A 27,739-nucleotide genomic window follows, 5' to 3' on the forward strand; every position below is an offset into this window, starting at 1 on the left:
AGCATCTCCCTGGTTGCCTTCCAATAAACAACTTCTTCCTTAAATTGGTGGCATTATGTTTGAGATCTGAATCACAGAGACTGTAATACAAACCTGCATGCTCCATCTTGTCGTTTTGTAGAGTGCTGTATATCTAATTAAAGCTTCGTACGGGTCCATAAAAAGACCTAACATTAAAAAAGCAGTCTGTGTTGGAGGAAGCCCCTGGGAAGATTGGAGGAAGGTTTTCTTCATTAACAATAAACATATTTGTTTGAATTCAAAGTTAAGTAATAACATATTAATTTGCACTTGAATATTCTTAAATATTGCCTAAGCATAATCAGATCATGTTACCACATTTATGGTGTAGAACTGAAAATGGGTCATGTTCTTGCCAGCAGCACTCCCGTTTCCCAAGAAACACGGGGAATGAATAAATGATTTACCATGTGACCAGTACTGACTGTATTCCTGACTTTATTTGAATCAATTTATTATTCTGTTGTTTTTCATTTATTGTTTTGCTATTCTTATGTCCTTGTTACCTTACAGATTTTAGTCAAAAAATGAGTCACATGGCAAAAATATAAAAACTGTTTTGCAAGGGCTTACCTATTATGGCCATTGTTTTGTGGTTACTGTTACATCTCAGGGGCTATAAGCCTGGTGGCAGAGGCTATCAACTACTGGAATTCCCATGGGAGACCATTAGACTGGCATTTTTTCCCCTTTACAGGGTTCCTTAAACAATGCTATCTCTCTGAGGGGAAAAGTGCATGGTCTTCCAACTTTTCAGTAATAAAGGACTGAATTCCACAAAGGAGCTATTGCTTAACATATGGCTAGAGTTAGAATGTCAGCGTCAAAGTGAGATTTTTCTTTTACGATCTTCCTAAATCAAAGTGATCCCAAAGTTGGGTTTTGACTCATCCTTAAGGGGGAGAGTCCTAGAGCCCAAGGCTTTCCCCAGCCAATGATTCATCACTCCATGCTAGAGCATTAGGGTAACTGGGAGTCCCCCTTTAACAGAAAACCTTATGTTATCACCCTGAGAGTTTGCACCTCCCACAATCGACTCTTACTTTTCAATCTTCTTCAGACACACAAAATTGATGCTATGGAGAGAGTCTGGGAAAACAAAACAAAACAAAAAAACCCCTGACATTTGCAGGTCAACAAAGACATTTGCTAAAGCCATCTAGATTTCTCTTCTGCACCCAGTCAATCTAATCAAATTTGGAGCATCTAAGCAGCTTTTATTTGTATATTTATCTTTTCTTGTGTCCTTCACTAGGTGTTTTTTATTGGAAGGGTGGAAAGAAAGCAGAAACAGAAAGGGAAAAGCGGGTTGGAGAAACCTGGTACCTGGCTTGTTGGCTGTCCCTTTCAGGCAACTCACAGAGCTGATTAGACATTGCAAGACACGCTTTCAAGGGTGGGAGTCAGAAGGCCCCCGCGCCCCCACCCCCCTACCGTCGCCTCCAGCATCCCTCTCTGGTTTTGGCTAAGCTCCCTTCCCGAGACACCTGGCTTGGTGACCATGCCGCTGAACCATCTAGTTAACCACGGTTAATGTCTGCTGTTTTGAATCCCGGACTTCACATGCTTTAATATTCTCCACGACCTTTTGCCTTTCCAGGCGGTTTCCAGGGGAGGCAGCTAACTGATGGGGCCGCGCTAGTGTCTCCCGTAGTAGACCTTTAAAGCCAGCGCCGCATTCAGATGGTGGGCTTTTTTCTTTTGTTTAAATAGCAACAAAATCAATAAAATTCCTTCAAACTGGCTTCCTAAGGAATAAAATTGTAGGAAAAAAAAGAACATATGCATACGAGTATATATACACATATGAATGTATATTTAATTTTTCCCCTCCCCGTGCTTAAACTTGGGCGGGAAATGTGGTGAACCTTTAAAAGGGTGAAGTGCTTGCGGCCCTTAGCCCGAGCTCCAGGACGCAGTCAGGTGCGCACGCAGTCCCTCCCTCTGATTTCCCCCGACAGCTCGCGCTACTTTTTTAAGCCATTGTCCCATATCCCCGGTGCTTCCTCCTTCACCGTCCCCTCTCCTCGGGCGCCTCGCCTGCTTCCTACCGCCAGCCACAGCCAAATTCGCTGGGGTGAGACGTCGCCAGGATGCCCTCCAGCCGCCCGCGGTCCAGAGCCCGCAGGTGCTGCCGGCCCCGCCCTCCCCGCGGCCCCGCCCCGGCGTTGCGTCACAGTGACGCGCGTTCCGCGCAGGCGCAGCCCGCCCCCCCCGTCCCCCCCCGCCCGCGGCCGGTCGCCCGCTCGGTATTATGATTAGCACTGGGTGCGGGGATTCGGCGGCCGGGAGGGAGTCGTCGGCGCCGCGGCAGCTGCGGACGGACGCCTGCCTGCCGGCTGAGGTAGGAGCGAGCGCAGAGCGCGGCTGGGCGTAGCGACCGTGGACCTCGGTGCGGGCCGGCCTCCGCCGCCTGGTAGCCTGCGCCGTTGCCGGGCTGGGAGTCCGGGCCGGGGAGCTCGCCGCAGGCGGAAAGTAAGTTGCGCGCTCTGCGCTCCCGGCGCCGGCCGCAGCGCGGGCCCGGGAGGACGCGGAGCCCGGGCTGCGGTGGCTGGAGCCGGCGCGGCGGTGGCGCGGCCTGGCGGCGGGGCGGCGGCGGGCCCTACGGAGCCGGCACTGCGGCGGCCGGCTGCTGGCTCCCGGAGGCCCTGCCCTTGCGGCCGCGGCCAGATTGCGGCACCTCGGGAGGTGCCCGCATCCCCGCGCCCCGCCCGGAGCGGGCCGAGTGCGGCGCCGCGGGGCCCCCGAGGTCGGACCACGCTCCCCGCGCCCAGGTTCTCTAATGGGGTGTGTGTGTTCTCGGAATGTGTTTCCTTTTTCAAACGAATCTGGAGATTTGGCCGCAGCAAGGGGGGGGTTCCTTGGTAAAACTGCAGCCTTACAATAGAATAGGGATATTGTTGTCTGTAGAGAAAGGGCATCGGAGTAGGGGAGGAGGAGCAGTGCCATTCCCGAGGGAGAGCTGGAATTCCCCCCACCCCCCCAACTCCCACCCTCCACCCCCCCCACACCCCGCGCCCCGATCGGGAAACCTCCTTTCTTTTCCATAGTCATCGCCTGTTGATTGCTTTCCGGACCATTTTGCAAAAACCTTCCTGCCTTTCACTTGGACTTGGGATCTAGAAAAGTGACAGTCTTATCCTGGGGGGTGTGGGGGGGTTCCTGGAGCTGTGCTATTCCTAATAGTTGAATCAGATCCGATCCGATCCGATAGCTTCTTGGGAAGATCGGTTCAAGCTTAGTAATTGGGGAGAATTTAACCGTAGGGTTCTTAAATCTGTAGAGATCTGAGGATATAGGACCTTTTACTCTGTCAGGTTACTTTTTTCTCTTTTTAAAAATTGAGTGCATTCTCAGTCTTAGATGCGGGTGGTAAAGCTGATTTAATGAGTTTCACATTTTATCGGGTTTTAAGGTGAAGCATGGCTTTACATGGGACTGCAAATGTTGAGTATCCTGCTGAATTTTCACCAAATTTCTGTCAAACATCAGATGCCTCAGTTGGGGTTCCTTGTATGGGGTTGGGACACTGTCTCGAATCAGCCTAATTTATCAGAATGTATATCAGTCTACTTTTAAAGCCAGGGGCTGTCAAGGTTTATGTAATCAGTTTGTTAATTTATAATCTTGTTACATTGCTTTCCAAATTTATAAAATCATTCCCTTAAGGAAATCTGTCTTCAGCGTCTGCTTAAATATTTCTTTTGGAATTGGATTCCTGAGGAAGAATGTACTGTACAAGTGGTGATTTAAGCATACTAATTAGACAAGTTTCCCTTAAAAAAAAGTATTGATTCTTTTATCCAACTAGCTTATTGTCCCTCTTAGGAAAACATGGCATGCCCATTTTACAGAACAAGAAATGAGAGAAATTACATGACATTCCCAAGGTCACATATTAAAGCAGTGTAGTAGCTGAAAAATTAAGTGCCTGGTGCTAACTTCTCTTACATATTCAGGGTTTTCCAGGCAGGGAACTTCGAGTGTCACCTTTCTGTTTTTTAAATATGCACTCTCAGTTTTTGTTGTTTTATTTTATGCGTAGAAATGGCTCTCACCCTATTAATATTTTACTATTTGGAGTAAATTTTTCAGCATCGTTGCAGTAAGATCAGTTAATTTAAAGCATACAAGAACCCAGAAGTTATCCTAATTTCTGTTTTTCTAGAACGGAAATATAAATTGGGACTTTATGTTCAAATTTAATCCCATAATCCTCAAATGCAGGCTTTTATATGTCCTTATTAAAGTTGACGGGCTTTCATGATATTTTTACTGGTCACAGGAAATACTGTTCATCTAAACCTTACTATGGGTGTTTCTGTCATATAGAAAGTGAAACTAAATGGGAAAAAAGTTATTTATTCTTGGAGATAATTGAGCAGCCATGGTTCTAAGCACTGGTATAAATAAGGCATGATGTCTTCTCTGTAGCAGCTTGTCTGAGCCTAAGAGCTCACTTAGTACACTGCCCAGGAAGGAAAGGGCACAAGTGAACTTTTCACATGGCCAGAATTTTAGGAATTAAAAACATAGATGAGGAACTCTAAAGACATATTTTAACTGCGTGTGTGGTTTTCTTAACAGCCAGAGGATGGAATTTTTAGCCAAATGCTTTTATAATAAAACATCACTCATAATTTAGGTACTTCTAGGTGTATGAGTGTGCAGGTAAATTCTTAGAGCAACTTCAGTAGAAAAGTTCAACTTGAGTAGATTCTAGCAGGGTTTTTTTTTTTTTTTAAGATTTTGTTTATTTATTTGACAGAGATCACAGGTAGGCAGAGAGGCAGGCAGGGAGAGAAGGGGAAGCAGACTCCCTGCTGAGCAGAGAGCCCAATGTGGGGCTCAATCCCAGGACCCCCGGGATCATGATCTGAGCCGAAGGCAGAGGCTTTAACCCACTGAGCCACCCAGGCGCCCCAATTCTAGCAGTTTTGAAAATAAACTTAACCTATGATCATTTATTCATGGCGCCTTTGTGTGTCTATTTTCAGGGCTCTGGGTTGGTTCAAGGGTAGCAATAGAAAAATGAATAAAAACCTGTTACTGCCTCGAGGAGCTTATAGGCTATTGGGGACACTGAAGTAAACAGTAACAGTAGAAATCCAGCAAATGCTGTGGGGAGGCATAGGCAAAACCCTGCGGAAGCACAAAGATGGGGGCAAGGAACAATCTGATTTGGGAATGCTTCACAGAGGAGGTGATATTGAACACATCTTAAAGTACAAGTAGAGTTCCCAGGCAGAGAAAAGGGGAAAGTTCTCAGAGGGCTCAGGGAGGATGAGAAGACAGAGCTATGTGATGGAGAAGGAACTTAGATCCAAGTGGACGGAAGGGAATTGAGGAGGTAAAGAGAGTACAGCAGTTGTTGTTTTTTTTTTGTTGTTGTTTTTTTTTTTTAAGAATATGAAAAAGAAGGAAAAGGAATGGGGCAGGAGTTTGGGGGGATGGGGAGGGAAGTTTTTCAGTATTCTGTTTTTGTTTGCCAAGAGCTGGTGTAAAATCTCTCAGACTCATGAGAGGCTGTGGATGATCTGGAGCTACATTATTCACACTGGTGGATGGTTTCCTCATCTGTTTTTCTAGAAGTCTGCTTTGGGTTGAGGCCTTATATCCCAGAGAAACCATTGCTTGCTGGTTGTAGGGGAGGAGCCTGTCTAAAGAGGATTCCTGCTGTACCTTCCCTGAATTTTTATATCTCTGCTGCTTCCAGAGCCTCCTGAGATTCTGCTTTGGCACCTCCAGCATTTGGCTTCTGAGCAGAAGCAGGTAGGCTCTTCCATAACAAATCAGGCTTCTTTCTCTCTTCTGACCTGTTGTATTGTACCCTCCAAAGTGCTGTTATGTGGCTGTTCAGCAGTTACTTCAAAGGCATTCACAGACCATGTGCTGTGATGTTTTAAGCCAGACTCGAAGCAGGATTGGGTGTACCTACATACATACCCCCTCAACTACATATTGGCCTGGAAATGTAGATTATGAAGTCTGTGCTCCAGATGTGTGGGGTACAGGTCATATAAATGGTCAGATCCTAGCCCCACTGGGCCTCAGTTGCTCATTGGTCAATGTGCAGTTATTTTTCTCAAACTTAAAAGACTGTTGGCTCCTCAAAGGCAGAGCCCACTTCTTTGATTTCAACATCCCCAGATGAGCGTAATGCCTCATGTGGTGTCTCGATGAAGAAACTTCAAAAATCTAAACTTATTTTATTGGTTTTATCAGCCTATTAATAGACGTACCCCATTTTAATATAGCTGGGCTAAATTTGAATTGTTTTTCAATCATAGAATTTTGGAACTAGAAGCAAATCTTTCACTTGATCCTGGCATGTAGTAGATGCCCAGGAAATGTTTGTTCCTGTCCTATATATTTCTGGTCTGAGTGAATGGCACCATTTGCTACCTCTCTCCATTAGAATCATTCTGGATTTCCTTCTTTGCTTTGCCCCCCATGCATTTGAGTTCTGAGATTCTACTTTCTAAGTGTGTCTCCTTGATTAATCCTCATCACTGCCCACGTATTGGCTGCTTTCGTTTTTAGGTCATTAAGTGATCATTTACCTGGAGGTATTTTCACTTGTCTCTTTACCTGTCTCCCAGCTCTAGTCTTGCCCTGCCAGGTTGGTCTTCACTTTGCTACCGGAGTGGTTTGTGTAACTGTAATCTGATTGCCATTCCTCTGCTCAGAATTCTTCTTTGGCAGCAGTGGTGGCTGCTGCTGCTTTTTCCTCTTCTTTAAAGATTTTATTTATTTGAGAGAGAGCGAGCACACATGCATGAGTTGGGGACAGGGGGAAGGCAGATGAAGAGGGAGAGCAGACTCCCCACTGAGCAGGGAGCCATCCCAGGATGTTGGGATCATGACCTGACCTGAAGGCAGAAGCTTAACTGACTGAGTCACCCAGGTGCCCCCTTCTTAGTGCCGGCTTTCATTTGTTCATTTAATAATATGTATCTGTATATTTTGGGTAGATGCTGTACTCAGCAGGCTTTGGGATACAGAGTGGAATAAAATGGACATGGGGCTTACACAGACTGAAGTTATCATTTAGTTGAGTGGGGACACAGATTATTACTCACGTAATTATATAACTGCAGTTGTGATAATGGCCCTGATGGGAAGGAAATGGAGCTGGTATGCAGGGGTGTGGGAAGGGGAAGGACACACTTGGGAGGGTGACCTTTCAGCTGGGCCCTGAAGCCCTCTGGTAAGGGCTTGCCAGATCCAAGGAATCACAGCTGATTTGCTTGGTATACAGGCCCCTTTGGGTATCTGGCCCCTGCCTACCTGTCTGATCTCATTTCCTATGCTTTGTATGTATTATTGTCCAAGGCACACTGAGCTGTCAGGTGTCTTTTCTGAAAAGCCTCTTCCCCATCGTTGCCAATTACAATTCTTAGCTCAAACAAGGAAATGCATTTCTCTGAGATGCCTCCTGTGAACTTCCCAAGGTAGGTTTTGGGGAAAGAACACCTCTTCTGTTATATCTGTCCCTGTAAGATATTATACAGACCTTGTGGCAGGGATCTTACTGATATGTCTAGTAGAGGCATTTAGGGGCAGCTTGATGGGCCTTTAGGGGATATCAAAATAAGGTGGGAAACTAAGTATATAACCCTTCTCAAATATCAGACTCTCCTGGGAGGAAAGCCAGTTCTGAAAAGTTGGGGGGAAAATGGTGGATGACTTTGAGCCTCTTTGCATCTTGCTAATATATATTATCCCACCTAGCCTTCCTAATAATAACTGTCTAAGGTGGTGATTATCTTTGTTTTATAGATTAAGATGTGCCTGTTTGTAGAAGTTGACGAACTTGCTGGGTTCCAGGTTCTGGGGTACTCTTTCTACTGCATTATGATGCTGCTGCTTATGTTGCTGAATAAATGAATTTTGATCATTTTAAAGTGCACCTCTGTGGTGAGGATATAATAAGAAAGTTTGACCTTGTGGTAGTTTGAAATGCTGAATCTTAGGATGCTCTCTCCTCTCTGATGTTCCCTCCCCCTCTGTGTACACACCTCTTAGGCTATTATGTTGTCTTTATATTGCATAGCTGGGGAAAATGTCCAAATTTAATACACATTCATCAGTGTTGGTTTTTCTTTATTAGAGAAATTACGTTTTAGATAATGTAAGTTTTATGCTTATGGTATAATAAAGTTCATTTCAGCCTTACAACAGGATACTAACAAATATTCATGGCGAGAGTATGAAGCTGGAACATATGTATCTTTGGATCTCTTTATACAATAGTCATAATACTCTATAGCCTTTTGTTTAGCAGTGGATAAAAGCAGAGCAATTGAATTTAAAAGTAAGGTTTAGCTTTCTGTTTTAGCTTATTTTCTACAGGTGAAACAGTTTTTTTTAATTGGCATAAAATATTTTGAGGACTACTGAAGAAATTTAGAATGCGAATATTCATACATTCTCAGTTTCAGAGCTTGATTTTGTTCTTTACGCTCCTATTTTATGTGTATTTGTTAATTCTCTTGTGAAGGAAAATGCTTTTTCAGAAACAAATGGAGAATATGTAATTTGCAAAGTATATTAAAATTGCATTGTGGGAAAGGATACAATTTTTAAGCAGAAAATAGAACCTTCCTAAATTTATCTGAATTACTTGCTTGGTGTTGGCTGTAGCTATTCTTGCCATCACAAAATTGTATGTAAATTCTAAGGTGAAGTTATTTTTTATTTATTTATTTATTTATTTTTATAATTTTATTTTTTATAAACACATATATATATATATTTTTTCCCCCAGGGGTACAGGTCTGTGAATCTCCACGTTTACAAACTTCACAGCATAAGGTGAAGTTATTTTTAATGTGCCATTCCATTTTTACATGATCAGTAAATACCTGTTTTTTGAAAAGTTATTTGCCTGTTACTTCCTTTCTTGAAAAGCAGTTTCAAAACCTTTAATGGAATTGTTTGTTAATAATGTTTATTAAGTGGTGCTAGGGAATTTCCTCCATTTAATTGATTGCTGGGCTAGGTAGCTAGCATAGCATATCAGAATTGGAAGAACACAAGAAATGTCCAAAGTGATTTATTTTAGTGCTGTTGTTTCCCTGGGAGCTAGAAAGGCCTAGGTAAATGGGAGGCATTGTATTGTTGCAGGAAAAAGTGGAGGGCCCAGGACTCGGGTTGGGGAGAGGACCTGGAGTCCAACCCAGGCAGTGCTTAGCTGGGTGTAGGACTGGGGCAAAGGAAGTCCTTATTCTCTTTGGCTCTGCTTTCTTATCTGTGAAATGGGTATGATATTTCCATTATATTGCTGGTTGTGTGAAATAAGTGATGAAACAAATACAGAGTTCAGTATCAACATAGATTCCCAGTTATTACATTGTTTACCCTTTTTGAGACCTGCATTAAAACAAAACTGGAATTCTAAAATGAACTGTTGTGGTATGAAAGACATTTTTGAAATTTGAAGTGAGACAAAGTCAATTTTTTTTTTTTTTTAATGGGACTGGATGCATTTCTATATACATGTATTTAGGTTTGTAGTGGGGTTTTAGGAAGGTAGTATGGGTATAATGAGAGCATTCTAATCTAAGTCGCAACAAAAATTGGTGTTTTATGGAACATTAAAGTGGACAGTGAACTTTTAAAATTGGTTTAACTTCTCTAATGACGTTATTTCTATGTTGTTTTCATGTTACTACCCAAAGAGTTTTCCTTTTCGTTTAGACCTCTTATCAGCTATGTGATTAGAAGCTGGTTCTGTGCATTTTTATCTCTTTAATGGCACTTTAATTAAACTTAAATATAATTCAAAGATAGATAAGTGGTGAAATGAGTATGACACGTTTTCTAGTCATTAGTTTTGAGAAAGTAAGAGATCATCATCATTGCCTAGGTGGTAAGCCAGTAGGTATTTTTCAGGATCAGCCTCCTTAACCTTACTAACTTATTTCATGTCTACCCCAAGTCATAACTTCACCCAAGCTGATGTTCTCCTTTCCGAGGAGGTTGGCCAGCTAGCCAACTGTGTGCTCTGCTGCCTTGGTTTTTCCCACTTTTAGGAATGGCATTCCACTGCTCCCTCTTGAAGGGTAAGCTCTGGTCTATGGGCTGCCCTGCCCTTGGGGATCCTGCCTTCTTTGTGTCCTCTACTCTTCCTTTGGCACACCTCACCCAGGTTAACCTATATAGTTATTTAACTATTTATATGTAGATAACTTATTTGTAAGATTATAAATCAGTTGCATTCTACACAATTAGGGCTCAAATATTTGCTAATGAAAATAGACTCTGTTCCTGTTCGTTCCTCAGCCTGAAGGAATTGTATACCTTGTCCCTCACAGGAAGCAAAATATTTCCTTGAGTGTCTTGTTTATTAAGATGAAATAAGTAGGTTTTAGACAATATATTTTTAGGGAAGTTAGTCTTTTCATAGATCTCAGTGGAAAAGTAAATTGAAAATCATATACAAAAAAGTCAAAATTTTAATAAACTATCTTTTTTAGATTATAAAAGCAGCACACATTCATTGCCAAAGATTTGAAAAGAACAGAAAAGCATAAAGAGAAAAAAATTCTATAATCTTACCAACTTAACATTTTGGTATTTTTAAAATATATATGCAGACAAATTATATGCTTTTTTTAAAAAATTGAGATCATGCCTTGAAATTTGGTGTATGAATTTTTTTAACTTAACATTTTATTGTGAGAATTCCCCCTTGAGATTAAATAGCCTCAAAATAGGACTGCATAGTGTTAATGTTAGGTGTACTGTGATTTAATTGTTTTCTTATGCAGATCTTTAGATTATTTCTGATTTTTTGAATGTATAAATATCATTGAACATCGTTGACTATAAAAATCTTTATTTAAGACATAATCTAGTAGTGAGATTATTAAATCAAGGAGACTAATTATTTTAAGGCTCTTGATGTATGTATTGCCACATTGCTTTTCAGAAATTTCAGAAATCAGATTTTCAGAAATAAAATAATTTGCAGTCTCTCTTTTTTTTCTTATGGATCATGAATTTACTGTTGTGTCTAAGAAATCTTTGCCTAGCTTAAGACCACAACATATTTGCCTCTTTTTCTTCTGCAAGTTTTCTAGTTTCACGTTTTGCATTTAGAGATATTACACATTTCCAGTTAATCCTTGCATGAGGTGTGAGGCATGTGAAATAATTTACAGTCCTAACAGTGTAAGAGAATCTTAAATGATTTAGTCTTTTAAGTCAAAATCAATGTAATGTTAGGTACCAGTATTTTTGTTCATAGATTAGTTTACTTTTTTCTGTTCCAGTATTCTTTTTTAACCATTTTTTAACCGTTTAACCATTTAACCATTTAACCATCACAATATCAGCAGGGAAAGAAAAAGATGACAGAAAGTGAAAATGAGTCTTGATAGCTTTAATAAAAGTTTGGAAGATTTAGATTATTAAGTTTTTGAATTCTCCAAGCTTCCAACTTATATTGTCTTCCTGGCAACAAGGAGTAATTGTGGGTTAGCCTTATTTATTTTGGAGTAACTTCTACATACCAGCTTCTGCTTCAGTCATTATTTGTTTGTTATGAGAGCACTTTGTATCAGGGCTGTCACCAGAAATGGTGACACACTTAGCATTTTTCATCATTTTAACAGGAGGCAGATTCTGTTTAGGAATTTGAACTTATCTGTCTGCACTGCTGGCCTGGGTTTTGTGTCTTGGATGTTAACCCCTTTTGCTTTACAAATAATTAGTACTACTCTACATCAGTTAATAAATTGCCTGACTCCTGGATACATTAAAATTCTTTGATATATCCCAGACCATTGCTTGTTTCACTTAGAGAAAATAAAGATTACATAAACTGACGTTTCATGAGATCAGTCTGCACTGGTGACCCAGTGGCTTCCTGGAGAGCAGAGCAGTCCTTTCAGCCTGCCATTCCTGCTCACCTCAGTTGCCCCCAGTCCATTAAAATGGACTGCTTGGAAGAAAACTTAATAGAACATACTTTAGGAGGCAGTTATCTTCCCTTGGAAAATACTTTCCTAGACATTTGGAGGTACAATTTTACCTCTTTGGACATTTCTCATAATAAATAATTTAACCTTTGGGGCGCCTGGGTGGTTCGGTTGGTTGGGTGTCCCCCTTCAGCTCTAGTCATGATCCCAGAGTCCTGGGATCAAGCCCCGAATCGAATCGGTCTCCCTGCTTAGTGGGGAGCCTGCTTCTCCCTCCCTCACTCTCCCTGCTTGTATTTCCTCTCTTGCTGTGTGTCTCCCTGTCAAATGGATAGATAAAAATCTAATTAATTAATTAATTTAAACTTTTAATTTGTAGTTCCTATCTTGAGTCCATTCAGTGAGTGTAGCCTTATAACCACATAATACTACATTGATAACCACGTGGTAATATTCAGCCAATCCAGTGAAAAGCTTTTTATCCTTCCGTAACTTAGGACCTCTTGACCTATTTGTGGTTTCTTTATCTTTGATTTATAGCTTATGTTGGTAACTACCAGGGGGAGGAGTGCTATTCTAGAAATGTGGAATATTGTTTATTTTGGATAGCGGGAAGAGCAGTGGCAACTGCATGTAGGATTGTGTTTATTTTGCTTGACCAGGCAGTTGTTGATATTCTCAGAGGATTTAGTTTACTGTCTTCCTTTCAGCCTATGGGTATTGTTAAAATTTTAGCGGTAAGACTGGGGTGGTAGTAATCATTGGGTGAGTGTTCCTCTACTTCTATTAGTTTTTCTGTAAACATGCAGTTTAGTATTTTCCATGAGTAAAAATTACAGTTTGCATTTTTGGTGTTTGTAAAAGATACCAGATAATTTCCATATGTAAGAAGCTTAAATGGCAATTTTAGTGTGGCTTTGCAAAAACTCATCTTCAGTTATCTGTATTAGAGGGAGAGCATTGGCACAGATTTATTAAGTACTTAATTTGGGGGGAGATTTTTGCATATTTAAATATTGGTGGTCTGATTTTAGGAAATTTATAATATCCTAAATAAAACGTAGAGAAGCACATTGTCCTTTTTGTTCCACTCCTCTACTTTGTCATGCCATGGATTGGCCACGCAGAGCTACCTTTTGTTCAGTGTGCTGTTTTGTCCTCCCCTAGAGGTGTGGGTAGGAGACATTTGTTTGATATACAGACCACACTACAGTAGTGATGTTGTCAATGAAAATCTAAAAGTGAATTTTGACAAGAATAACAGGGTGAATTCCAAATTGACAGTAGATTTAACAGAGGCTGGTTCTACAACTGTTTTCAGCAGCTTGCAAAATGTGTGTAGGGCCACCCACACTTCCTTCCTCTTCTCCAGCCACACCCGCACACTTCAATTTGCTTCTCTAGTTGGGAGAACATCAGTATATTCTTACAACATAGAGTGGTGGTTATTTCTCAAACATGAATTTCCGTATTATAAACACTTTTGACTAGTTGGCCGTTTCATTTAGGTCCAGCCCCATTATACGCATGTGTGAACATATGCTAAATAAGATTGCTTTAGAATAGTCTAATTTAGTGGTTTTGCTGTTTTAAAAGATGGCGTCTTTGTTATGTAGTCATTAAAAATACTGATTTACAAGAACTCAGTTCATGAGAAAATGTTCATTATATAGAGGAAAAGGTAGTCTCAAACTTCATATATAGTATCTTAGCTTTGTAAAGAAACAGGTATAAAGGATATATACTAATAGTTAAAGAGAAATCATCTTAGATGAAATTACAGGTGATTTCCCCCCCACCCCGTGTTGTGCTTTTCTGTACTTTCCGAATTTTCTGAGGTAAATTGTATCAACTTGTTTTGTAGAGAGAAATACTTTTTAAATGGTTGTAAACTTTTCTCCTTCTCTCTGTGTCTGTGTCTCTTTATATTCCATTTTATTAAAAAAAAATTGTGTCTGGGTATGTATTATATGTAGAAAATAATTGGGAAGGAAGGTGTGTATCAAACTGTTAATAGAGATTGTCACAGAGAGTAGAATAATGGATGATCTGTATAAAAAATTATTTTTTATATGTTTATATGTTCTAATTGTATATTTTCCTATATTGTACAGGTATTTCTTTCATAATTTCATAATAGAAGCAAAATACTAAAACAAAGAAAAGTGATCTGTCAAGTGGAAAAAGCAGGCTACAAGATATAAAGTTATGTATAGAATGATCACACCTTTGTAAGACAAAATAAAGAAGAAGCTGTATATAAGTATTTGCAGAAAGATCACCAAAATATTGGTAGTGCTTATCTTCAGGGGTAGAACAATGGATGCCTTTTTATTCTTTCTACTTAGTAGAAATCTGTATTTTCCAGATTTTCTGTAAGAATATATTGCTTTTGGGGGAAAAAATGTGAAGGAGCATTTAATTCTTTTTGAAAAGGTAGATTTGAAAGAAAGTCATCTTGATACCATTTTAAAAACAAATACTTGGGTTTTGTGTGATGTTTTATTGAAAAATAATCAGACTTTGATGCCCAACTAGAGTTACTATTTTCTTTATATTATGGTCGTACATCAGTCATTTTCACTTTAGTACATTTTAGTAATGTACTAAAGCAACTCAGTGAATTCATTCTCTTGAAGTAGGGTAGAAGAATTTCTGCTTGGATGAGGGAGAGTACCATTGTTTTAACAATGATTCTGGTGGTAATAGCTAGTGTTTCCTGTGTACTCTGTGCCAGGCTTCACTCTGAATACTCTTCCTGTACTAACTTATTTAATTCTCACTCTAACCTATGAAGCTGTACTCTTACTATTAACATTTTTTCATGAGGAAGCTGATCATAGAGAGGTCAGGTCTTGCTGAGGTCCTGTGGCTAGTAATAGGTGAGGTGGGATTCAGATCCAGTCACCGGCACTCAGAACCAGTGCTCAGCCACACTGCCTGCCTTGCCTAGAGACTGGATGGTGGAAAGAGAGAAGCAAGCAAGGGTAATGTCAGGAGCCACCACATCCCTTGGAGCTGAAGGAGCAGGTATCATTCTAGCGTTCGCAGGTCTCTAGAGGTGGCCTTGTGCCCATGACCTTGCTGGCCCTCTTTGTGAGCTTAATGATTACCTGGATGCTCACCTTTAATGTGTTGTGTAAATTGCCTTGGCCTAGTGTGAATGTTTAGACCTTTCAGTATTTGTGGGATATTTCAGTGTTGTGGAAAGGACTGTAAGGGCACCTCAGCCAAGTACTCTTCACCGTGCCACAGACTTAGATGTCTGTGATCTGTTCACATTCTCTGTATTCATAGTGATAGTTCTTCTTTACTGTTGAACGGAAAGCCTCTGGTGTGAAGGTGTTTCGTGTGTTCTCAGATGCTGGCATTGTAATTGATTTCTGCTGGCCTGCTAGAAGATCATATGTTGTAAAGGTTGCCCTCCCTCGCTGTGGGAGTGAGTGTTGCAGGAACCGTCAAGGGTTCATGCAGGCAAGCTGGGCTTGGAAACTAGGCTGGGCAGGATTGGGGCTGCCCACTGCTGCTGATTGGGCAAGTCAAGCCTCATTGTGCCTAGCTTGCAGGCTCTTAGTGATGATCCATGAAATGTGGATTTGGTGCCTGTTTTACCCAGGAAACATTCAGAAAATGGCAAACCGTCTGTTGTTTGTGATTATTATTTCCTCCTCCTTCTAGTGGAACAATCTGCTGATCGGGCTACCTGTGTATCTGTTCACTGTATCTGTTCACTGTTAACTTTCTGTTCACTCAAGATTCTTTGAATGGGTTATAATTCACAGAGGGGAGAGAGATGGTGGGAGAGGAGACAGTGTCACTAAAAACAAACTTGCCCTTTTTATATGTTTGTCTGGATCCACCTTTAAGATGTTATATTTTGACTTTAAGCAAAGTTAAATAGAACTAAACTAAAATCTCCTTCTGTATTTTCTTTTAGGAGAAAGAAGCAACTAACAAAAGACAGTGGTAACAAGGATTATTCAGTGTGCGGTTTGCAGGGTATGTGCTGGAGCCATCACAGAGTCATCTGCGCTTGCTATAAGCCACATATGCATGTTCGGCATTGGTGTTCAGAGTGACTTGTGGCGCTGGAAGGTCCTCAGAGATCAAAGACAATTTAGTTACTCCTATGCCAACACGAAATGCACTCGATGGTGGGGTTGCACAGTGGGCTGGTACTTAAAGAAGATGTTCAGTAACAAGGATATTTCTCCTTCCAACCTTCAGATAATCATAACATCCTGTTTTTAGGTATATAATTATAGTTTCATAGACCCTGGAAAGGGATATGTGTACAAAACAAAGTAGAAAAAGAGTTTCTTAATACTGGAAGTGATTACTATTTCACTCCAGAGTAGTCTCATTGTGAAGAGACCTTTTTAGATTTTTTTCCCATGAACTCTTTAGTAGATTAAAAACTGTTTTCATTGTACCCTTTTGCTGGCACAGTTCTGGGAAGGGAAACCTCAGAATGTTAGTTGTAATCGTTTCTGGGTGTCAGAGACCCTAACAAAAGACTGTCTTTCCTCATCTGTATACACATGTTACTTTCGAAACAAGGCAAAATTAAAACTGGGAAAACCTAATTAATTTAATTAAAATATAATTAAATTCAGATTTATTCCTAAAATCTGATTTATATGCCACTTCATAAGAATATATCTAAACTAAAGTGGTAGATGAAAAAACAAATATTGTATAACCTGGAGGCGACCTGAAATTGTTTTGAACGCTTAAGTTGCATTTACAAGCTTGTACAATAGAAACATAGACTCAGATAGAATTTTAAGGATAATTACTGCCCTTATAATTAATCAAAATTAGAGATTTAAAGATAGTTTTCTGCCCCCTGGAGTTAGCTTAGAGTTTCTATTTTTGAAAATTAAATATGCCTAAATTAAACTTTCTTTTGGAGAACTGCTGTCCGATTAAAGCAAGATCTTTTCACTCAGATTTTCCTGTTAATCTCATCATTAAAATTAATAGCTCAGATGATGAGGTAATATACAGTATGGAAGAAATTTGCTTTTTCTCCAACACCTGTACATAGTACTGGCTTCTTATTTTAAAAATCTTTATAGAAACGGGATTAATTTAGTTTGGTTTTGAAATAAGTTTGTAGAAACGGTGTAGTGTAGTTAAAAGCAGAGACTTTGAGGTCAGGTAGCCCTGAGTTCAAATCCTAGCTCTTTTTTACACACTGGCCTGGTAGCCAATGCCAAGTGAGTTACCATTTCTATGACTCAAAATGGGGCTAATAATCCCTATCTCTTAGGGTAGTTGTAAGTATTAAATGAGGATGACATAAAGCATTTGGTATATGAGTGACATATTGTACTTATTAGTGAATGGTAGTTAATATTTATATTTACAGTAATTGCTAAAATATTTAAAAAAGCATTAAACATACTAACATTGGCTTTTTAAGCTCTCTTTCGCTCTCTTTCTCTATATATATATTTTCAGGTGATCTCAGATACGTGTTTCCAATAATTTCAATTTGCATGTGAGAATGACTTTATTCCTCTTTTAGAGTTGGTACTTTAACTCTCCAGATATTATCCTAATATAACATCATTTAGAATGGTTAAATGTTTATAAGGAAGATGAGCTTTGAAATAATTCAGTTTAAAGCTTAGTTGTAGCACTTTGATTCATTTTGCACAAATATGTATAGTAGGCTTTTAATAAATGTTAGCTTTTCTTCTTTTAAGCAAAAATGAGATTTAAAGAAGTGTAATGCTAGAGCTTTAAAATAAAAAAAAACCACCTCATTTTATGTACAATTTACTTTTTTGGGGTATTTTCATCTAAGCAGGAATAGATAAATGCAACTACTCTTCTGTTTCTATTGGAAACATGCAAAAGGTTTCACAGAAGGAGGGCTATGTACTCACGGGACAGAGCTAGTCTTGGGAGATGGCTGTATTCTCCATTGGATTTTGCTATAATTCTATTAAATTTTGGTCAGGAAGAATAATAATGGGAGTTGGATTTGTGAGATTTAAGGTGATATCTTAACTTGTATAATTTTATAAGAGCCTGTTTCTGTATTTAGAGTTTATAAAGGTTTAGAATTTTAAATGCCATGTGAGATATGGTCTTTAAAACTGAATGGTCTTTAAGATGGTGTACGAATGCATGCTTGTTCATTTTTGAAATACAATCAGATCATGGTGGGTTATGTTTGAGAGTTGGAAAACTAATAAAGGTAAACATAACTGGTAAGTACAAAGAGTGAGTACCAGTCAGTCAGCAAACATATATTAAGCACCTACTGTGTGTCAACGTGTTGTTCTAGGCACTAGTGTGACAAGAAGAGCAAACAATTGCCTTGTAAACATTTTGAAAAAAAATTGAATTTCAGAATTTAATAAACTGTTGATTACCTGTTGTATGTTAAAGACTGTTCAAGGGAGGGTAGAAGGGGGGAAAAAAAAAAAAAAGAACCTTAGAGTCCTCAGAACTTCGCAGTCTTAGGATGGGGATGGCATATACAAAAACCCATGGAATAAGACCACACTGGGTCCTGAGCTGCTGTTGGAGATACGGAATAGGCAAGGTCATTCCAGCTGGGAGGGTTAGAGGAGGCCTCACTAAAGGGATCTGTCTGTGCTTACAGGAAATAGTGCTAGCTTTGGAATAACAGGAAAAAGTTGCCGAGTGTCTGTCCAAATGTTTATTCTGTTTTCCCTTTTTTGTCAGTTCTTGCCTTGTTTTTTTAAGACACTAAGTGAAATTACTTTTGTAAGATTTTTTTTTTAAACATAGTTTATCAAACTTGCTAGTTTTCTTATTTCTGACATCACCAAAAACTTATTTCAGCTAATTTCTTTCAGTTTGCAAATTTTAATATGGCATTTAAATTCTCAGCCTTTGTAACATAAACCCAAAATATATAGATTGTATAAATGGCCCTTACTCATTTTTTGTCTCTGTTTACTTCAGGCTTCTCTTAAAACTTAAAAAGAAAGAGTTATAAGAGAAAAAGCTACAGAAACTTAATTTTGTTTCTCCTCTTCTTTTGTAGATGTCCATGGCGACATTGAAAATGAATTCCTTATTTTCACCAGATATTCTTATATGAGAAGATCCGTTTCAAACGTCTAGATATTTTTCCTTCTGTTGGACCAGCATGGCAGGATTCAAGCGAGGGTATGATGGAAAGATTGCTGGATTATATGATCTGGATAAAACCTTGGGTCGAGGTCATTTTGCAGTGGTTAAACTTGCCAGGCATGTCTTTACAGGTGAAAAAGTAGCAGTAAAAGTTATTGACAAGACAAAATTGGACACTTTAGCCACTGGTCATCTTTTCCAAGAAGTGAGATGCATGAAACTAGTGCAGCATCCCAACATCGTACGCCTTTATGAAGTTATTGACACCCAGACCAAGCTATATCTTATTCTAGAACTTGGGGATGGAGGAGATATGTTCGATTATATAATGAAACACGAAGAGGGACTTAATGAAGATTTGGCTAAGAAGTACTTTGCTCAGATTGTTCATGCCATATCTTATTGCCATAAACTCCATGTGGTTCACAGAGACTTAAAACCAGAGAATGTGGTCTTCTTTGAAAAACAAGGTCTTGTAAAGTTGACAGACTTTGGTTTCAGCAACAAATTTCAACCAGGGAAGAAGCTTACGACAAGCTGCGGATCTCTTGCGTATTCTGCTCCAGAAATTCTGCTTGGTGATGAGTATGATGCACCCGCAGTAGGTAGGTAACCTCCTTTCCAGTATTTGCCCACTTGAATTCCACCAGCTAGAATGTAGTTGGTGGAATTGGTGTTTATCTGAAAACAATTTCTTAAGGGACTTTCTTAAGTCCCTTTAATTAAAACAATTTTAATTAAAACAATTAAATTTAGAAATTAAAACAATTTCTTAAGGGACTTTCTTTTTTTTTTTTTCTTTAAGATTTTATTTATTTATTTATTTGACAGACAGAGATCACAAGTAGGCAGAGAGGCAGGCAGAGAGAGAGGAGGAAGCAGGCTCCCCGCTGAGTAGAGAGCCTGATGTGGGGCTCGATCCCAGGACCCTGGGATCATGACCCGAGTCGAAGGCAGAGGCTTTAACCCACTGAACCACCCAGGCGCCCCTCTTAAATGTGTCTTAATTAACAGATTTGGTTTCATGAATGCCGTATATCCGTAAAGCTCACAGTCAGTTTGTTTTACCCTTTAGATGGCAAATGTTTAAAGTATATTTCAGCATAAAGAAAAATGAGTAAGTTATCATTTAAGGTAACCATCATCTACTCATTGTAATTCTTTTGAAGGTCTGAGTACATTTCCTATCTTCTTAGAGTCTTCTTAGAGACTTCTGGTAGTGTCCCTAGTCAGCTTCTTTCTGTGTGTATCCTTTAACAGTCATTAAGACTTATATTGGAAAGATGCTATGAATATTAAAATACATTATGGAGAATTTGGACATGGGAATCATTTATTAGTTGTGACCTTGAAGAGTGCACTTGATCTCTCTGCTTTATTTCCTCATCCATGGAATAAATTGGATCAGATAGAGGTATCACATCCTGTGTTATCATGTTTACCATCCACAGAGACCTGTGGGGCTGTTATTGTCTGCCTCATTTTATAGGACAGGTAATTGACATACAGACATCCAGAATCTTGGTAGCCCTGGGCATTCCCAGCTACCCTCTTTCCACTCCAGCACATTATTGTGTTCTCTCTTGTGATTAGTTATCTAGTTGGGGTAGAAGTGTTTATTGCTTTTCAGTTTATGTCAGTTTTGTCCCTCGGGATCGTATCTGTTTTGAAGGTTATATGAGTATTTGTTTATAATTTTTAAGGATTTGCTAAGTTGAATGTGTGGTCCACTTTTACAGTTTTTAGTTTAAGTTTGAACAGTATGCCCTAATACTACATGTATATGATATCATACTTCATAGATAGGAGTCGTTTGAAATGCATGTTACAGAATATGAAAGACACACATTGAAGAACACATTGAAGAGTGCTGATTTTTATACTGAATATTCTGTACACCAAGACACTGCGTTTCATGTTAGACTGTGTTCTGGAAAAGAAAGGGTTATCGAGTGGTTCCTGCCCACTACAGATAACAAGGTTTCACCAAAACTTTTCATTAGAATATTTGAGTCAGAGATTTTTGACGAGTGGAGCAGGCTAATCAGAAAATGAAGCCAAGAATTAACAGAAGAGGAAACATAAATGTCCGAACATGAAAATGATGTTTAAGCTCACTAATGATCAGGGAAGATAAAATCATGATCAGATACTGTTTCATACTTTTTGCATTAGGAAAAACTAAAGTCAGACAAATCTAAGCATAGGTAAGACTATAGGTCATTGGGAACTCTTCTAGTATGTAGAAGACAATTTGTCAATGTCTACTAAAATTAAAGATGTATGTAATCCTGAAACCCAGCAGTTCTCTTCCTGTATACACACCCTAGACTTGCTTTCACTCGTGTACACAGATTTTCAAAGAATGTTTGTTTGACAGCATTATTGTGTATTCATCAGTAGGGGAACACATCATTTCATATTCATATGATGGGATTGGTAAAAATAAATGAACTATGTATGTCGTTGTGGCTAGTGTTCACAAACGCACTATTTAAGAAGATCAAATCGGTGGTAGTACTTACAGTATTATAACATTTATATAAAATTTTAAACAGACAAAGCAGTGTTATATTGTTAGGGGGTTGCTTGCACATGTAGTAAGGTACTGATGAATGCATGAGGTTAAGATAGATAGTTCTAAAGGGCAGGCGTACCTAGAGTGTTTCAGCTGTGTTGGTGGTGTGTACTTACTGACTTGGGTGGTGAGTACCTAGGTACTCACTGTAATGTTCTCTCTCTCTCTCTCTCTTTTTTTTCCTTAAGTATTGCCTAATAAAACTTTAAAGTTTTTAAAAAGGAAAAGAAAAGTGTCTGGGAAGATGCTTACCAGTCTGATAAATGGTTGGTGAAGTATGTATTGGGTGAAGTTCATGAGTAACTTTTCTTATTTGATTATTTGATTTCTTATTTATTTGATTAATTTTGTGTAATTGTGTGATTGAGATAAATATAGAATTGCTTTCAAAAACAAATGGACAGTTACCTTTCTGCTAATGTAGTGCTAGTTTATTGTGCCAGAGTCAGTCAGTGATTTTTCACAAATATGTAGTAGAATTAGTACAGAGATTAAAATCTGTCCTTTTATTAAATTACCAGATGTTGCTGAATTAAACAACTTTGGTTCAGTTTTATAAGTGTTTTAGAGTGTACTGGTCCTTAACATTGACACTTGGTTTAGGAATCATCTGTTATTTTCAGAGTCAGATTTTGATTTTACGTATCAGCTGCACTTCTGTTTTCTTTGGCATTACCTTTTTTTTCACTGTTACTAAATTTTTCCAGGATCTTTCAGGTTCCCTTTTCTTTCCTTTTTTTCTTTCTTTTTTCTTAAATTGAAAGCTTTTTTTTCTTTATTGTCCTAGTTTTTCACATTTAAGGCTGTGTGTGGTTCTCTCCTGCAATCTCTGGTCACATCCTGGGGATTTCACTCTGCCGTTATTGCTCAAGTTTATCTTTACTGTTTTGTTTGTTTAACCCAAAATTCTTTTTTTTAATTCAAGTTGGATAGATTTATTTTTCCTTTACGTATTTGGTTTTTTACTTGTAATTTTAGTATGTTGCATTTAGTAATATACACTGCAACCTGATTGGTTTTTGCTTTGGGAAGTATTTTTAGATTTTTTGTGTGGCTTATTATACAGTGATTTTTGGTGATTATTCCCTGTATGATTAAAATATTCATATTTTTAGCATATACAAAGTTTTTATGCATAATTAAGATTATTAATTATGTATTTTGTTCCTTTGTGTCATGTTTTTATTCTAATTTTATTTTCTGAGAGAATTATGCTAGTTTCCTACTCTAATCTGGATTTTGTATTTCAATCACTTTTTACTTTATATATGTTATTTTCAAGCCATGTGAGGTATATAAAGTTTTGTGATTTATTTTACATAATGGAGTATACGTTTTTTTCAATATGAAACTGTGCTTTGTTGCCATGGATTCTATTTTGTTGTTTTGTTTCAGGATGTATTAGTGTCTTACTTTAATATTCAGTGCTAATTGATATCCATAACATTCCCTTTGCCCTACAAACAAGAACTATATGTAGTTTGCTTTTACTTCCCTTTTAGTTATAGATTTGTAATTTGCTTTTATTTCTTAATACTTTTTTTCTGGTTCAATAATGCTTTAAGATCTGATGAAGAATATAGATAAATCTTAGAATTTTGTTCTTAAGCATCTTTAATTATTCCTTTCTTTGACCTAACTTCCTGCATGTGAAGAACATCTCAAAATCCATTGGGAATTTATTTTTCTTCTTCTTTTTTTTTTTTTTTTTAAAGATTTTATTTATTTATTTGACACACAGAGAGGGATCACAAGTAGGCAGAGAGGCCGGCAGAGAGAGGGGGGAAGCAGGCTCCCTGCTGAGCAGAGAACCCAATGTGGGACTTGATCCCAGGACCCTGAGATCATGACCTGTTGAAGGCAGAGGCCTAACCCACTGAGCCGCCCAGGCACCCTCCACTGTGAATTTCAAAGTGACTAGCTGGGGGCGGGCTTGGGGGGGAGTGACTAGCTGGTCTACCTGAAAAGCATCATCTTGTGAAAAATTAGATTACTAAAACATAAATTGAGACATTCTTGACTATTAATTTATGTGTGACTTATAGTTTATATAATATGCCAGCTTTTGGAAATCTTGGCATATTCAAGCCAAGAATTGTGGTTTAACTAGAAACCACATTGAATGTAATTAAGGCAGTCTGTTCCTTGCTCTGCTTTAGCGCTGTGAAGAAATATCTCAGCAGAAATATCTCAGCATGCTCCTTCCTACAAAAGAGTCTCTTAGAGAATTTAGAAAATGGGCAGCCACCAGAACTGTGATTGTATTACTATGTGTTATAATATGTTTAATTATTTTCTCTTTGAAAACTTTTAAAAGGATTACTCCTTTCTATACAGATTGTACAGCCCAAGCTGTAATACCTTTGTGATAGAACTTTGAATAGTCCAAAAGGACATAAATCAGTCGTTTTCTCTTTGGTTTATCCAAATATGCTATTATAGTTTGTTATTAATAGAAAAGTCCTTGCTTTTATTTCTGATTTCTTCCAGAAAAACTGTTAATGTGCCTGCTTTTATAGTCCCCCCCCCCCCCCGCCAAATCTGAGTGTGTACAGTTTTATTTCCCTCCCATTTATTAGAGATAGATGTCTTAGCAATGTTACCATGTTTTCCGACTTGAACCTTCTCTTTTCCAAGTCAGATTCTGGTTAAATTTTGTATTACTCTTACACAGCCCATTCAGACTGTGGGCCCTGATGGATTCCAGATTAGAAGATGTTGGCTTGTGTCACATGGTTTTAGGCCCAAGTGTGGAGTTTGGGATTATATACTTTTTAAGGGATGACTTGTGCTTTTTTTTGTGCATAGGGAAGTAGTATCTTGTTTCTTTTATTTAAAAAGATCTACGTAAAACCTGCCTGCATGGTATGTGTCTGAGACGACCTGCAGCCTGGGCCCAGGCAAATGCCTGTGGTGTTCAGTTGTACAGAACTGAAAACCGTATCCATAGAAATGTGGCCCACACCTCACAATCTAGCTGCCAATTGCATGGTCACAGACTCTGTAAGATACCTTTACAGAGTGTGACATCATCCTTGTCATATAAAACCAAAAGAAAAAAATGCTAAACTTTCTGACGTTTCACATGCCTATGAGAAGTGACAGTTACTTAAGTCATCACAATTAAAAATTGATCTGACCTGAACCCTGTGTAAATAAAAGCACTTTATGGTATTAGCTCTGTATCCACGATGTACTGGCTTTATAGTGTGAATTTGTTTAATTATGTATTTAGGAAACAACAAAAGTTCTGTGCGGAGTAAAATCTTTTCAGTTTTATAAATAAGCCATTATTGGATTTAAGATTTGTCATGAAGATTCTTGAGCATGAAATGTTATGGGTAGTGTAATCTATAGGTACCATACAAATGGGTTTTTTAGGCTAACTCAACCATTGATTTTTTTAGTGAGAGGAAATGAGGTAAAAATGACTTACGTGCTTTTCATGTTTTCCCTACTGCATTTTTACCTCTGGTGCTTATTGTTCTCACTGTGTTTTAAGATTCAGATCAAATGAAATATATGTTGACACTACTTTGAAAAGTATAATTTATTCTACTGGTGATATGGTAAGATCTAAATTGGTGGTTCTCTCCTTCCCATCTTTAAGTTTCACCTAGAGTAGATTTAAAACCAAGCAAACCTTGTGAGTTTTGCTTGGTTTTAAAACTAAAACTAAAACTAAAACTAAAACTAAAACTAAAACTAAAACCTAGTTTTAGGTGAGGCCCTCATCCAGAAGCTTTTGTGAGATTCTGATGGGCTTCTAGCCTTGCCTACCTATGAGGTGAAATCCTAGAGTCAAATGTTTTTGGTTATTAGTGGAAAAATAGATTCCTAACATTTTAATTCTAATAGTCTTTAAAGAATAAGTGTTCAGAAAAAAATGTTTAAACCTCTTTAGTTTCAAAAACTGAACAAGAACATATATTCTTTTTCGATGTTGATAATTGAGCTTAAATTTCTCTCTGTTCCCCCTCCCCCATTTTAGTCACACCCTTTGCTTATTTAGGGGTAAGTAAGTCAAAACCAAATTTCAGGTCCTTTGGAAATTTTTTCCAATGTTGTTCCAGTGCCAGGAACTTCAGGCTAGATACCCCTTACCTTTCCTGTTAGGAGCCCGGAGACTGTCCTCCTTGTTTGCTTTCCACTGCTGTGCCTGGAGCTGCTTGTCAGGGTGTTCCTTGGCATTGTGCAGGTCAGAAGGTTGCCTCACTGCCTTATATAAAACCATTTTCTTCAGAAGATTTATAGCACCTTCGCACTTTTCTAAGGCTCTTGCTGCTACTAACTAGACTTGGGCTTGGTTTGGTTTTACATGGGCCTTGGTGCTCCTCTTAATCCTTTCCTCTCACAGCGTGTGTGGAGAGATGAAGGTGTGCAGGACTGATAATCATAGGTCTCACTAGAATAAAAACTGGAAGTTACTATTTATTTACTTTGCAGTCTAGTGCCCAAGCTCAGAGTCTTTTGGTACTTCATGTGAGGAAGTGGGAATTGGGCTGACTGACATGACTGTGCGCATCTTTGAAAGAAGACAAGAGAAGGAAGGGAGTTTAAAGACAAGTTTCCTGTCATTTGTATGTGCTGCTTGTTTTCAGACATTGACAGTTGCAGGTGAGAGGAGGCTCTGGGGCTCTGGTCAACAGTAAGCCATGAATTGTTGTGTGGAACAGCTGTAAGAGAGGGGAATTCCTATGGAGGTAGTAGTTTTAGGTAGTTACCACTCATAAGGGAAAAAAATTCTTATCAGTTCCTTTTAAAATTTACATGCGTCTTTCTCCTCTGCTCAGAACACTTTAAAGACTTAACATTTCCTTCACAGTCAAAACCGGAGTCCTCGACAGCGGCCAGCATGGCCTCAAGATTGGCTTCCTCATTTTCTCCCTCACTTTTTCCTCCCACTCTTTTTTCAGTTGCTTGCTCAGCTCCAACGATGCTGCCTTCTTGCTCTTAGTCACGTTCCACATCCAGTCCTGCCTTGGGGCCCTTCTGTCTCCCTTTCCTCTACTTTGGTTCTTGCCTACTGCTGCCCTCTTAGCCCGGCCCCACCCTCTACTCCAAAGGTGGAGGGCCCCAGCACTGCCTATTCTCCCTCCCCACTTGACTCGTTTCTGTGGTCTCTGTTACTTCCATTTGTGAAATGTACTAATTCTCACCTTTAGGATTGTTGAAGGAGTTAGATGAATGAAAAACATATTTGTACTTAGCATAATGCCAGACACAAAATTAGTCTTCAAGTCAGATGTAACTGTCTCAGTCAGCCTTTTGGAGGGATCACAGAATGCCTTGTTTCTGTGGTACTAGGACTGTGGTGCCAAAGGGTGTTTAAAGATCTTTCCTTTCGAGGTGTTTTCTTCTCCTTTGGAAATTTGTCCTCAGGGGAATCTCTGAAATGTTGGCTGCCATGGGAAAACTGGGAGGAAGAGGCAGGCCCAGGACCTTTGCTCTTGAGCTTTTCTCACACATGTTTTTAGTTGTATTTAACTTTCAGAATGTAGGAAATAGGTTAACTTCTAAAGTAGGGATTTTTCTTTGTGTGTGTATGTGTTTTATGTTAGATAAAAGCAAAGGGAAGTATTTATTTGATAACTGGTTAGTTTCTTGGAACTTTAGAAGAGCTTTTTTTAAACCACTTAAAATAGCTAAAACTATCTTAATACAGAAATACAGAATTAAATACACTTCTATTTACTTCACGTTATAGCCTAGGAAACCTTTAGGGAGTTGAAAACATCAAATCTGCTTGGGTTTGTTTTGTTTTTTTGTTTTCTGTTTTTTTGTTTCTGTTTTTTTTTTTGTTTGTTTGTTTTCTGTTGAAGAAAGACTAGTGTGCAAAACAAAAAATAAGTAGCACAAACTTTTAACACAATAAACTTGGAAACTTGTTAGTCACAATATACATTGATGGACAGACTCCAAACGCAAATGTTGCATAAAGTCACTGTAGTGTTTTTAAGAACTGGTGAAAACTATTGACATGTAGGTGCTGTGCTTAGTTGTGCTCTTGTGCTTGCTCTGAGACGGCCTGGTGGGACTTGTTAGTGACACATCTCCGTTTCTGGGGAAACTGTCCCTCCACATCAGGAAATTG

At 38.8% G+C, this 27,739-nt stretch overlaps 1 protein-coding gene across 3 annotated transcripts in view; it reads left to right on the forward strand.

Moving 5' to 3' along the window:
* Positions 1–2,254: 2,254 nt before the first annotated feature.
* The window catches only part of SNRK (SNF related kinase), a 57,491-nt gene continuing 32,006 nt past the window's right edge, over positions 2,255–27,739 (forward strand). The window contains exons 1-4 of one of the 3 annotated variants that reach the window (XM_032861380.1): positions 2,255–2,365; positions 15,886–15,947; positions 18,979–19,103; positions 19,199–19,672. In XM_032861380.1, the coding sequence (XP_032717271.1) occupies positions 19,282–19,672 (391 nt within the window). In that variant the 5' untranslated portion in view covers positions 2,255–2,365; positions 15,886–15,947; positions 18,979–19,103; positions 19,199–19,281. Of the gene's footprint in view, positions 2,366–15,885; positions 15,948–18,978; positions 19,673–27,739 lie in introns of all 3 variants that reach the window. The other 2 variants (XM_032861378.1, XM_032861379.1) reach the window with 2 other exon arrangements.

The sequence above is a fragment of the Lontra canadensis genome, unplaced genomic scaffold, assembly GCF_010015895.1.
Source record: "Lontra canadensis isolate GAN:19392208 unplaced genomic scaffold, GSC_riverotter_1.0 scaffold20, whole genome shotgun sequence".
In the NCBI taxonomy this organism is placed as follows: Eukaryota; Metazoa; Chordata; class Mammalia; order Carnivora; family Mustelidae; genus Lontra; species Lontra canadensis.